Source organism: Gorilla gorilla, chromosome 1, assembly GCF_029281585.2.
Source record: "Gorilla gorilla gorilla isolate KB3781 chromosome 1, NHGRI_mGorGor1-v2.1_pri, whole genome shotgun sequence".
Taxonomy (NCBI): domain Eukaryota; kingdom Metazoa; phylum Chordata; class Mammalia; order Primates; family Hominidae; genus Gorilla; species Gorilla gorilla.
In genome coordinates, this window is record NC_073224.2 from 173,129,993 (window position 1) to 173,144,837 (window position 14,845).

The window sequence follows — 14,845 nt, forward strand, 5'->3', positions numbered from 1 at the left end:
CCCTATATTCTGGAAGGAAGAATTAGCAAGTCCATTTAGTTGCAGATTTAAGGCTACATTTTTCAATTAGACTTATCAGTAATAAAGGTAATATTTTGACCTCCATTTCTCTGATTCTTGTATCTCTTCCAGTTTCATCCAAAATCAGGCAGGGAAAAGGTACACTTTTATTGATCCATAAAAACTTTTTGTTGTTGTTGTTTTGAGATGGAGTCTTGCTCTGACACCCAGGTTGAAGGGCAATGGCGCAATCTTGGCTCACTGCAACCTCTGCCTCCCAGGTTCAAGTGATTCTCGTGCCTCAGCCTCCCAAGTAGCTGCGATTACAGGCACATGCCACCACGCCGGGCTAATTTTTGCATTTTTAGTAGAGATGGGGTTTCACCATGTTGGCCAGGCTGGTCTCAAACTCCTGACCTCAAGTGATCTGCCTGCCTCATCCTCCCAAAGTGCTGGGATTACAGGCGTGAGCCATCACGGCTGGCATCCATAAAATCTTAATATTTACTTAATTTGCATCTAAATTATTTAGTGTAAACTGTCTTTCATTATTTAAAAACTTTATTATGAAATATATACTGCAAACAGAAGAGCATACAACACATACATGTGTAGTGTAAAGAAAAAATCAATACCATGTACTCACCAGCCAGGATAAGAAATAGAACATCCCCAGTTGATTAGAAGCCCCCTGTACACTGTCCTATCACAACCCTCTTTCTTCTAGCCACCTCTAACAGAAGTATCCACCCTCCTAACTTTTGGGTTGATCATTACCTTGTTCTTTTTTGAGACAGAGTCTCGCTTTGTTGCCCAGGCTGGAGTGCAGTGGCACGATCTCGGCTCACTGCAACTGTCGCCTCCTGGGTTCAAGCGATTCTCCTGCCTCAGCCTCCGGAGTAGCTGGGTCTATAGGTGTCCGCCACCATGCACAGCTATTTTTAGTAGAGACAGGGTTTCACCATGTTGGCCAGGATGGTCTCGATCTCTTGACCTCATGATCTGCCCGCCTCAGCCTCCCAAAGTGCTGGGATTACAGACGTGAGCCACCGTGCCTGGCCTACCTTGCTCTTTTAAATGTTTTTTCTTTTATAGCAGATGCTGTAACTGAACTGCCCATATCACCTCTGCATTACCTCTTGCTAATCTCCATCTGTTGACACCTGCGTTTCTTTGCCTTTTAGCAACTATTTAAACATGTATTACACTGACAAATGCTTAAAAAAAAAGGCATAGTTTGGAATGCTTCTTTTCTGATACCAGTTAAAATAAGCTTTCTTTAATAGCATATAATTATAAAATTGGGAAGTCACAATTATTCATTATTACCCATCTTTTACATAACATTAGGGCATGAATTTTGAGACTTTGTTTTTTAACAGCTTTATTGAGTTAGAATTATATAGAAAACTGCACTTATTAATGTGTACAATTTGACAGGTTTGAAAGTTTGTTTCTTAGGTTAATTAAACTTGTTCAAATGAACAAATATAACTATAGTACCCAAACTAAAATGAGCAGTAATTTGTTATCTACAAATAAGAGTCAACTTTTAATTATCCAAACATATTGTATTGCTTATTTATAATAGGCATATTTATTTATGTAACAATTATTAATGACCATGTAACAGTATGTTCCTATATGCTAAACTTACTAAACTTTCAGTTAAACGAAAGAAAAAGAAAGTTGAGTAATTCAGTGTTCAAAGATGTAATTTCTAAGTTCTCTTCATGAACATGGAAAATGTACTTTTTTCAACTGAGCAAAATATACTAGGTATTCTGTGCATGACTTTGTTAGATGGCCTTATGATAAGTTCATTAAGATATAAATATCATTAAGAAATTTGAGTTAACATTCTTACCCATTGAGGCCAGGCATGGTGGCTCACACCTGTAATCCCAGCACTTTGGGAGGCTAAGGCAGGTAGATCACTTAAGGTCAGGAGATCAAGACCAGCCTGGCCAACATGGTGAACCCCATCTCTACTAAAAGTACAAAAATTAGCCAGGCGTGGTGTGGGTGCCTGTAATCCCAGCTACTTGGGGAGGCTGAGGCAGGAGAATCACTTGAACCCGGGACACATAGGTTGCAGTGAGCTGAGACTGCACTACTGCACTCCAGCCTGGGCAACAGAGCAAAACTCTTAAAAAAATGAAACAAAACAAACAAACAAACAAACAAAAAACCCGATTATTACCCATTGAAAACATTGCTTTACTAGAGCTCCTCCATTTTGTATTAGGAAAATAATAGTTGTAGCAATTAAGAGGCTGCATTTATTAGATCCACATTCTGTTTTGATTTTTAAGGAAAAAAATTATTTATTAAATCACCATCGTTTAACTGAAAAATTGGTAAATTTAGCATGTACAAACATATTGTTACATGATCACTGATAAAATAATTGCTGCATAAACATAAATCAGCAGTGAAAGAGACTTGGAGTTTTTAAGTTATTATTTAAAGATAAATAACATTGCCGATATTTGTTTGCAAACCATTGTTATATTTTTGATGATTTGAATAAATTTAACCTAAACTATAATTTTAAAAGAGACGATAATAACCATACTACTGTACAAGCTTCTTGAGATCAGAGTCTATCAATTTTCCCAGCAGGGGCAATCTTTTCACATAATAAGTGTATAGGAAATTTTATTTGATAAAAATGGAATCAGATGCTTGCAAATACCTGTTGACAATATATTATGTATTAATCATAAAGGAACATAAAAGTCTTTTTATAACATATTTGTCCAGATCATATCACCAAGGCAGCCCTACAATGACAGACCAATGAGATTATGCTGTAGAGGTGTGGGGTAGCGGGAAGGGAGGTGTGATGGTCAGAAAATATTGTGAAGATAATTTGGAGTTATCCTTAAAGCATTAAAGTGTTTGTAGATACTAATAGTGTGATGACTAAGGATCTCTTGAGGTATCCTCATGATGTATTTCTTTGTCATTTCTATCCACTTCCTGTTATATTGTAAAACAATAGTGTTTTTAAAAATAAACAGTAGATTCTTTTTTAATTTTTAATTTCTTTAAAGAGAGGGTCTTACCATGTTGTCTAGGCTAGAGTGCAGTGGCTATTCTCAGGTGTCATCATAGCACACTACTGCCTCTAACTCCTGGCCTCAAGTGATCCTCCTGCCTCAGGTGGACCAAGTAGCTGGCACGGGCAACTGCATCAGGCAACAGTAGATATTCTTATCTTAGCTTTTTCTGTGACTAGTTATGTATAAAGCTAAAATGTTGGAATTTGGTTTAAAACAATTTTTACCTTTCTGTGTCTTTATCTAGGCATAATGTCCACTGCCTGGGATTTGTATGATTCTTACAATGCTATGGAAATTGTATCTTTATCAGTAAAACAATCTGTGGTTGAGTCAAGCAGTAAAGCAAATGTACTTCCTAAAGATCAGGACCAAAGATTGCCAGGGAGCACTACAGAAAAAAGTAAGATTTCATTTATTTTAGTTTTTTTGAATGACTTTAACATGGCATTTTTAATAAATTCTTTTTTGGCAGTTAACAATGTTTTCTTTCTAATGGACCATGAAAAGTACAACTTTTACTCAGAAATAGCACTATTACTCTATCACATGGTCTTGGACTTAACTGAAAAATTTACATTTTTCTTGGATATCTGTCAAGAATTTTCAGTTTGTCTCTTTCTCTAGTGCACCTTTACTTGCTCTTAAGCTCTCTTTCCTACATGAGTTCCATCATTTTCTATGTCCCTTTCTTTCAATTAGATTACTTATGAGAAAAAGGATGTTTACTAGCTCTATGACAACTTAAAATGGATTTATACATTAACAACAGTGGCTCTTAATCTGGGGCTATTTTACTTCCCCTGGGGACATTTGGATGTCTGGAGACATTCTTGTTTTTCATGACTATGAGGGCATCTACCGGGGATACTGCAAAAAATCTTTCAGTACACAGTCCCTGCAACAAAGAATTTTCAGCCCAAAATGTCAGTACGTGTACTGCCATGGTTGAGAAACCCTACATTACAACTTTAGCTTCTAGTATTTTAATTTTTAAGATGAAATGTTATAATTAAAATAAATACAAAGTTGTAGCTTTCCAAATAAACTTTGCAATGTGGAAGAACCTTTACTAAGTCTAGTTATGAGAAGTTTGTTCAGTTCCATTTCTGAATAGTTTATGGTTATCTACTTTTACTTTTCCTATTCTGAAATGTTGTATCTTTTTCTTACAAAATTATATTACTGCATTTAGGTGATGGTCCTCATTTTAGAATAACTAAAACCTGATACATTTTTTTAAGTTTTGGCAAATTTTTAAAATTAAATGGAAATGTTCCTACTTTCACTAATTTTGACCCAAAGACAAATGGAATATTTTCAAGTTCAGTAAATCAGTAAGTATAAGTATTTCGAAATAACAAGTTTAAAGAGAATAATTTCCAGAAAACAATTCCCTTATTTATAATTGACTACATTTCCTTAGGAGACTATAGATCCCAAAGACCTTTCGACTTGTTCCTTTTTTAAAATCTCATTTTCTAGTCTCTTTGAATCTTAACTTTCAATAAGTGGCCTATATTCCATAGTTCTTTAGCTATGTTTATGGTCATGTAAACTAGAGCTATGTTTTACTGAAGGTTGTTTATAATGAGGAATAGTTAATTTTCTAAGAGAACAATGAAGGGGAAGAATAAATTATTTAATATTCATTATCACTAAAGAAACGTTGTTTTTGTTACGCATGAATGTCTATACAATAGGTTTGCTTGTAGAAGCTATCAAAAACTGCTCAGAAAAATCCAATCTTAGACTGGAAATTACACTGGGACTTTATATTAGATCGATCTCTTCCACACCATTAAGGCCATTGACCTACAAAAATGTGCAAGTGCAAAGTCCCCCACAAAAAATAAATCTCAATTTGTGAATCTTTCAGAGTATTTCATGTGTGTATGGGTGTGCTTTTAAAAACCAAAAGGGATAATAAAACCATATTCAATAACTACAGAGAAAATAAAGATATACTTTATTTTACTATTATAGCCAGTCAAGGGAGTAGGGGAAACTAGAACTAGGAAAAGAAAGTTAAAAAATAGAAAAAAATAGATAACAAAGCTGAATAATCAGATTTATTGAAAATGTAAAGGAAATTCAGATCAAAACTAGGACTAGTTACCTCTAAGGTCCTTTTGACTCTGAGGTTTTTATAGTAGAAACAGAAAGGAAAAAAAAGTTAAATATGGTCCATATTTGATTTAAGAAATATTTTTATTCCATTTAAACTTTGAATGTATTATACAAGTTGCATTTAACCTTCTATTTATCCTACTCAAGGGGGGAAAACGTCCAGTAATATTTGCCTTTGAATGAAGACCATATCTCAGTTGACAGAGAAAAATTATTTTTTCTTCTGAAATAGTGCTGTAGGTTTAGAAAATTGATTAATAGAATTTTCTAGTACAGTTTTAGATTTACAGAAAAATTGAGCATATAGTACCCAGAGATCGATAAAATCCCTTCATCTCTCTACTTTCTGTGCACAGTGGCCCCTATTATTAATATTCTGCATTAATGTGGTATATTTGTTACAACTGGTGAACCAATGTTGATACATTATTATTAATTAAAATCCATAGCTTACATTAAGTTCCATTCTTTGTGTTATATAGTTCTTTGTATTTTAACAAATGCATAACGGCATGTTTCTACCATTACAGTTTTATACAGCAAAAAATTAATAGTTTCACTGTCCTAAATATCCCGTGTGGACCACCTGTTCATCATTTCTCCTTTATCTTGTACCCTTGATAGTCACTGATATTTTTATTTTTGTCTTTATAGTTTCGTCTTTTCCACATTGTCATATAGTTGGAGTCATATACAGCATGTGTAGCCTTCTGAGACTGGCTCCTTTTACTAAACGATATGCACTTAAGCCTCCTCTATGTTTTTTCATGGCTTAACAGCTCATTTATTTTTGTCACCGAGTAATATTCCATTAGATGAGTGTACCACAGTTTGCTTATATATTCACTTATTGAAGGGCATCTTGGCTGCTTCAAATTTTTTGTAATTTTGAATAAAACGGTTATAAACATTCATATGCAGGTTTTTGTGTGGACATAAGTTTTCAACTCATTTGAGTCAATATCTAGGAGCCCGATTTTTGGATCATACAGTAAGAGTATCCCTAACCTTTTACGAAACTACCAACTGTCTTCCAAAGTGGTTGTACTATTTTGCATTCCATTAGCAATGAGTGAGCATTCCTGTTTCTCATTCTTGCCAGCGTTTGGTATTGTTAGTTTTTTTGGATTGTAGCCACTCAAATATGTATGTAGTGGTAGCTCATTACTGTTTTAATTTACAACCCCCTAATGTGATATTGAGCATCTTTATATCTTTTTTGGTGAGATATCTATGTGGATGTTTTGCCCTTTTAAAAATTTGGCTGTTTGTTTTCTTATTGAGTTTTAAGGGTCCTATGTACAATTTAGTTCTTTATCAGATATATGTATGTACTTTCTCCCAGTCTATGGCTTGTCTCTTCATTTTTATTAGCAGGGTTTTTCATAGATGATAAATTTTTAACTTAAATAAAGTCTAATTTATCAATTTTTTTCTTTTTTACATTGTGTTTTTGATGCTATGTCTAAAAACTTATCACCATTTTCTCCTGTGTGAGAAGGGATATCCTAACCTTATTACTGATCTTAGGGGAAAGTTTTCAGTTTCTCACCATTATGTATGATGTTAATTGTAGGTTTTATATAGCTGTTCCTTATCACGTTCAGGAAGTTCCCCTTCTCTTCCTAATTTGCTGGGAGTTTTTATCATGAATGTGCAATGAATTTCGTCAAGTACTTTTTCTGTGTCTATTGATGTATTTTTCTTTTTTAGCTTGTTGATGTGATGGATTACATTAATTGGATCCTGAATGTTGAACCAGCTTTGCATACCTTGAAAAACCGCCATTTGATTATGTTGTATAATTCTTTTTATACATTGGTGGATTCTATTTGCTAATATTTTGTTGAGGATTTTTGCTTTTATTTTCTTTTTTTTTTTTGAGACGGAGTCTCGCTCTGTTGCCCAGGCTGGAATGCTGTGGCCTGATCTCGGCACTGCAAGCCCGGCCTCCCGGGTTCACGCCATTCTCCTGCCTCATCGTCCCGAGTAGCTGGGACTACAGGTGCCCGCCACCACTCCCGGCTAATTTTTTTGTATTTTTTTTAGTAGAGACGGGGTTTCACTATGTTAGCTGGGACGGTCTCGGTCTCCTGACTTCAAGATCTGCCCGCCTCGGCCTCCCAAAGTGCTGGGATTACAGGCGTGAGCCACCGCGCCCGGCCAATTTTTGCATTACTTTCATGTGAGATATTGTTCAGTAATTTTCCTTTCTTATAATGTCTTCATCTGGTTTTGGAGTTAGGGTAATGCTAGCCTAATAAAATGAGTTGGAAAGTATTTTCTCTTCACCTATTTTCTGAAATAGATTGTATAAAAATGATATTTTTACCTTTAGTATTTGGTAGAATTCACCAGTGAAAGCATGATGCTTTCTATTTTGGAAGGTTATTAATTATTGACTCAGCTTCTTTAATAGATACAGGCCAATTCAGATTATCCATTTTTCCTTGAGTGAGTTTTGGTAGTTTGTGCCTTTTAAGGAATTGTTCCATTTCAATCTAAGTTATACATTTTGTGGGCAGAAGGCCGGGTCCTGTGGCTCACGCCTGTAATCCCAGCACTTTGGGAAGCTGAGGTGGGCGGATCACCTGAGGTCGGGAGTTCAAGACCAGCCTGACCAACATGATCAAGTCCAACATGACCAACATGAGTTCAAGACCAGCCTGACCAACAGACGGAGAAACTCCGTCTGTACTAAAAATTCAAAATCAGCCGGGCGTTGTGGTTCATGCCTGTAATCCCAGCTATTCGGGAGGCTGAGGCAGGAGAATCGCTTGAACCTGAGAGGCAGAGGTTGTGGGTAGCCAAGATCATGCCATTGTACTCCAGCCTGGGCAACAAGAGTGAAACTCTATCTCAAAAAAAAAAAAAAAAAAAAAAATTTGTGGGCAGAGTCTTTAACATTATTTCTTTTCTTTTTTTTTTTATTATACTTTAAGTTCTAGGGTACATGTGCACAACATGCAGTTTTGTTACATATGTATACATGTGCCAAGTTTGTGTGCTGCACCCATTAACTCATCATTTACATTAGGTATATCTCCTAATACTATCCCTTCCCCCTCCCCCCACCCCACAACAGGCCCCAGTGTATGATGTTCTCCTTCCTGTGTCCAAGTGTTCTCATTGTTCAGTTCCCACCTATGAGTGAGAACACGTGGTGTTTGGTTTTTTCTCCTTGCGATAGTTTGCTGAGAATGATGGTTTCCAGCTTCATCCATGTCCCTACAAAGGACATGAATTCTCTTAGGTCCATGGAATCAGTAGTGATGACACTTCTTCCATTTCTCATACTGGCAATTTTAAATATTCTTTCTTTTTTTCTTGGGTAGCCTGGCTAAAAATTATGAATTTCATTGGTATTTTCAAAGAACTAACTTTTGATTTTATTAATTTTCTCTAATGATGTTTTGTTTTTGATGTCATTGATTTTGAACTTTTCTTTTTTTCTGCTTGCTTTAGGTTTATGTTTATTTTCTTTCTCTAGTGTCCTAAGGTGGAAGCTTATATTACTGATTTTAGATCTTTCTTCTTTTCCAATATGTATTCAATGTTAAAATTTTTCTCTAAGAACTGTTTTTGCTGTGCCACACAAATTTTGATAAGTTTGTATTTTCCTTTTCATTTAGTTCAAAATATTTTAAAATTTCATTTGAGACTTCTTTGACCTATTTGTTATTTATAAATGTTTTGTTTAATCTCCAAATATTTTGGGATTGTCCAACTATCTTTCTTTTATTTAATTCTAATTTAATTCCTTTGTGTTCTGAGACTGTATGTGATTTCTATTCTTTTAAATTTTTCAAATGTGTTTTATGACCCAGAATATAGTCTATCTTGGTGAATGTGCCATGTGAGCTTGAGAAAAATGTTTATTTGTTGATAATCGATTAACTATTTTATAAGAATTTATTTTTTATTTTTTATTTTATTTTTTTGAGACGGAGTCTCGCTCTGTCGCCCAGGCTGGAGTGCAGTGGCACGATCTCGGCTCATTACAAGCTCTGCCTCCTGGGTTCACGCCTTTCTCCTGCCTCAGCCTCCTGAGTAGCTGGGACTACAGGCGTCCGCCACCATGCCCAGCTATTTTTTTTTTTTTTTTGTATTTTTAGTAGAGACGGGGTTTCACCATATTAGCCAGGATGGTTTGGATCTCCTGACCTCGTGATCTGCCCACCTCGGCCTCCCAAAGTGCTGGGATTACAGGCTTGAGCCACCGCACCCCGCCTATAAGTGTTATTTAGATTCAGTTGATTGCTGGTGATATTCAAGTGTATCTTTTGCCAGGTGTGGTGGTTTACCCTGTAATCCCAGCACTCTGGGAGGCCGAGACAGGCAATTACCTGAGGTCAGGAGTTCAAGACCAGTCTGGTCAACATAGCAAAACCCCATCTCTACTAAAAAATACAAAAATTAGCTGGGTGTGGTGGTGGGTGCCCTTAGTCCCAGCTACTTGGGAGGCTGAGGCAAGAGAATCGCTTGAACCTGGAAGGTGGAGACAGCAGTGAGCCCAGATTGCGCCATCGCACTCCAGCCTGGGCAACCAAGAGTGAAACTCTGTCTCAGAACAACAACAACAACTACAACAAACCTATATCTTTACTGATTTTCTGTCTGTTGATCTGTTAATTACTGATATAGAGGAGTGTTAAGTCTCCAACTGTAATAATGGACTTGTGCTTTCAACTCTATCAGTGGGCTTTACATATTTTGTAGTCTTGTTTTTTGCACCATAAGCATTTAAGATAATTATGTCTTCTTGGAGAATTGACCCATTTTTCATATGTAATGCCCCTCTTTATCTCGGATAATTTTCTTTGGTCTGAAGCCTGCTTCATCTGTAATTAAATATAGCTACTCCAGCTTCTTTGATTAGTGTGTAGATAGTATATCTTTCTCCATTTCTTTAATTTTATTGTATTTGTATCTTTATATTGAAAGCAGACAACATTGTTTTAAAATGTAGGTTTTGTTCTTATTGAGGTATGGCAAAACCAACAGATCAGGAGATGATTACCATTGCAAAGATAGCTTATTATTATACTCACAGATCTCAGAAGGAGGCATTTCATGCCATGAACTACATATATAAGTATCAGAGTTGGTCAGAAGGCAGAGAGAGTGATGGGGAAAACATGGGCAAGAGCCTTTATTGTGGTTACCAGGGAAAGGAATGGTGAGGCAAGGTAGGCAAGTTTAGGATTGGCTAGTCTGAGTAATTTCAGTGGGCTCTGGGGTTTAGCAGATATTCCTACTTGTCTGGTAGCTGGCCCTGGGTAATTAGGGCAAGGGAAACTAGTGACTGAGTGGGAAAGCTTTGTTAAGGAGGCAGTTCGGTTATGGTCTCTGGTTGATTGGTTTGCATATGGAAGGTATGCTATCAGGTGAATCCTTTACTATCTTTAGGAATTGGCTAATGCTAGTGGGGGCAGTTCCTCCAGGGTTAGCAAGGCCCCAGGATATCAAAGCATTAAGTACAAAAAGAATTGATATCGTTACTGTGTTAAGTCTTTCAATCTGTGAACATGGAATGTCTCTCCATTTATTTAGATCTCATTTATTTAGATCTCATTTATTTAGATCTCATTTATTTAGATCTTTGAACCTTTTTAATTTTTATTTTTATTTACATATTTATTTTGAGACAGAGTCTTGCTCTGCCACCCAGGCTGGAGTACAGTGGCATGATCTTGGCTCAATGCAATCTCTGCCTCCTCCCGGGTTCAAGCCATTCTCCTGCCTCAGCTCCCGAATAGCTGGGATTACAGGTGCACACCACCAAGCCTGGCTAATTTTTGTATTCTTAATAGTGATGGGGTTTCACCATGCTGGCCAGGCTGGTCTCGAACTCCTGATCTCAGGTGATCTGCCTGCCTCCGCCTCCCAGTGCTGGGGTTACAGGTGTGAGCCACTGCACCCGGCCAAGATCTTCTTCAACCTTTTAAAATCAGCATTTTGTAGTTTTCAGCATTCAAGCCCTGTACATGTTTTGATAGATTTACGCCTAAGTTTTTTTTTAAGCAATTGTATATAGTATTTTGTTTGTTTTGTGTGAGATAGGGTCTTGGTGTGTCACTCAGGCTGGAATGCAGCAGCACAATCATGGCTCACTGCAGCCTCAACCTCCCAGGCTCAAGCAATTCTCCCACCTCAGCCTCCCAAGTAGCTGGGACTACAGGTGTTTACCACCAGACTCAGCTAATTTAAAAATTTTTGTAGACACGAGGTCTCACTATGTTGCCCAGACTGTTCTTAAACTCCTGAGGTCAACTAAACCTCCTGCCTTGGCCTTACAAAGTGCTGGGGTTACAGGCATGAGCAACTGCCCCCAGACAGTATTGTGTTTTTAATTTGGTGTCCACCTGTTTATTGGTAGTATTTAGAAATACAGTAGATTCTTCTATGTTTTTCTTGTATGTGGTGACCTTGCTGAATACACACATCAGTTCTAGGAGTATTTTTGTGTTCCTTGGGATTTTCAACATACACAATCATGTCAACTGCATTTAGGGACAGTATCATTTTTTTTCTATCTGATCTACATGCCTTTTATTTCCTTTTTTTGTCTTTATTGCTCTGCTAGAACTTCTATCACTATATTGAGTAAGAGTGGTGACAGAAGACATTCTTGCCTTTGTTCTTGATTGTAAGAAACAATTCAGTCTTTCGCCATGAAGTATAATGTTACCAGTAGTTTTTTTGTAGATGATTTTTATCAAGTTGAGGGACATCTTTGTCTTAGTCAGTTTGGGCTGCTGCAACAAAGTACCCTAGGCTTGGGGGTTTATAAATAACAGAAATTTATTTTTCATGGTTTAGAGGCTAGAAGTTCGAGATCAGAGTGCCAGAATGATCAGGTTCTGGTGTGGGACACTTGTTGGAAATTTGTTTAACATAGTTGCTGCCTTGGCATTCACTGTTAGGTCTGACATAAGTTGTTTGAAACTGTGTTGTACTCCCATCACCTTTAGCCTAGTTAAAACTTCCCTTTGCTATGTGGTTGTGTGCCATAGAGCCCACTTGTTCCTCATCTCACAGGCCTAAAACTCAATATACCCTACAGCTGCTGACCATGATAAAACCTAATGGTCAACACTAGAATCATGTAAGTTCCCTGACTCAGGCATGTTTTCTTTAAGCTCGTCAATCCATAAACCTGTGGGAAAGCCCAAAGGGTAATGCCCATGAGGCATAGTTCTGCATGTCTTCTCTCTTTCTCACTCCCTTCCTGGTGATTGAATTCTTTGCCTCCTCTGTGCTTCTCATCAGCTTCTTGTTAGGAGAATAATAACCAATAATTTCTCTGAGACCTGTGAGTAATACATTTTTGCTGTTTTGTGCGTTTTGGTTTCACTTCCTCATGGTGTCTCACCTAACCAACACACCTGAATTTACCGTTCCTCCTGGTCAGGGCCCTTCTAGAGAGTAGCTATCTTAGCTTTAGCTACTTGACTGAGAGAGCTCAAGACCAAATTAGAAAGAAGTTATAACAATAAAAATCATAACAGCCCTCTTCCATGTTACAGATTGCTAACTTCTTGTATCCTCACATGGCAGACACAGAGCAAAAGAGCTCTCTGGGGGTATCTTTTTCAGGACACTAATCTCATTCATGAGGGCTCCACTCTCATGAGTTAATTATCTGCCAAAGGTCCTACCTCCTAATCACCATTACATTGGGGGTTAGAATTTCAACACATGAGTTTATAGGGACACAATCATTCTGTCCGTAACACCCTGCTTGTTTCTATTTTTCTGAGAGATTTTTTTTTTAATAAATTGTTGATTTGTCAAGTGATTTTTCTGCATTGATTGATATGATCATGTGATTTTTTTTCATTGGCCTAAACGTATGGATTACTTTGATTGATTTTTTAATATTGAAGAACTCTTTTATCCTAGAATAAACTTCAATTGGTCATTGTGTATAATAATTCTTTTTATATATTGCTGAATTCTGTGTTGTAATATTTTGCTAAGGATTTTTATGTTGATGTTGATGAGAGATATTGATTTGTAGCTTTCTTTTTTGCGCTTTGTTTCACTTTATTATAATAGTTTCATAAAATGAATGAGCAAGTATTCTTTCCTTTTCTATTTTTGGAAAAGGTTATGTAGAATTAGTGACAATTCTTCTTTAAGTTTCTGGTTGAATTCTTTAGTGAAACCATCCGTGCTTGGTGATTTTTTGTGGGTGAGTTTTTTAAATTACACATTTAATTTTCTTAATATTCAAATTATATTATTAATAGCATAATATAATTTGTAATAGTTGTTTTTAAGTAATTGGTTTATTTTATCTAAGTTGTGAGATTTATGTTATGTAGAGTTGTTTGTTATTATCACTTTGACGTCTGTAGGATCTGTAGTAACTACTATTTTACTCCTGATTTTGGTAATTTATTTTTTCTCTCTTTTTGTCTTTGTCAGTCTGCTGGAAGATTGTAAATTTTGTTAATCTTGTCAAGGAAGAAATTCTTTATATCACTGACTTGTTTCTAATTTCATTTACTTCTCTTCTATTTTCTTCCTTCTCATTGCTTTAAGTTTATTTTGCTCTTTTTTCTCTTCTTTATTCTCAAATTGGGAACTTAGATTATTGACTTGACTTTCCTTCTTTTCTAATGTATACATTTAATGCTGTAAATTTTCCTCTCAGTGCTGCTTTATCTGTATCCCACAAATTTTGATATGTTGTGTTTTGTTTTCATTATTAAATACATTTTTTATTTCCCTTGAGACTTCCTCTTTGACACAGATTATTTACAGCATTTTGTTTTTTTAAGATTCTAAGTGTTTGGAGATCTTCCTGTTGTCTTTCCATTATTGATTTCTAGCTTGATTCCACTGTAATTGGAGAAGACACTATGATTTCTCTTCTTTTAACACACTATGATTTCTCTTCTTTTAACACACTATGATTTCTCTTCTTTTAAATTTGTCAAGGTTTGTTGTATGGCCTGGGATGTGTATTCTGCTGTTATTAGGTGGAATATTATATAAATATTAGTTACATCTTTTTAGTTGATGATGTTGTTGAGTTCATATATACCCTTGCTGATTTTCTATCTCTTTATTCCATCAAAATTTTATATAACCATTATTTCTCTTTTCAATTCTAATAATTTTTACTTTACATATTTTATAGCCTTGTTTTTTTGCATAAACATTAATTATTGCTATGTCTTCTTGGTACAATCATGACATAATGTTGCTATATATCCCGGGTAATTTTCTTTGTTCTGAAGTCAACTTTATATGATATTGATATAGCCCCTCCTGCTTTCTTTTGGTTAATGTTTGCCTGCTATATCTTTTTTTATTTGTTTACTTTCAACCTATCTACATTGTATATTTGAAATAAATTTATTGTAGACATCATATGTTTGAGTTATGTTTTTTAATCCAATTTTTTTGTCAGTCTTTATCTCTAAATTGGTATATGTAGACCATTTGTATTTAATTTTTTATTCGCATGTTAGCCCTTAAGTCTGCTGTTCTTTTCTGCTTATTCTATCTTATCTATCTTATATTTCACTCTTATCTTCTTCCTGCTTTCTTGCTGCTTTTCCAAACTTTTTTTTACCATTCTGCTTTAATTTACCTGTAGTGTTTTGAGTTTATGTGCAGCTTTTCTATTATTTAAT

The 14,845-nt window shown here is 35.8% G+C and overlaps 1 protein-coding gene across 1 annotated transcript in view; it reads left to right on the forward strand.

Moving 5' to 3' along the window:
* DNAI4 (dynein axonemal intermediate chain 4) overlaps window positions 1–14,845 on the forward strand; it is a 117,462-nt gene that overhangs the window by 65,144 nt on the left and 37,473 nt on the right. The window contains 1 exon segment of the mRNA XM_031011786.3: window positions 3,313–3,468. Coding sequence (XP_030867646.3) covers window positions 3,313–3,468 — 156 coding nt within the window.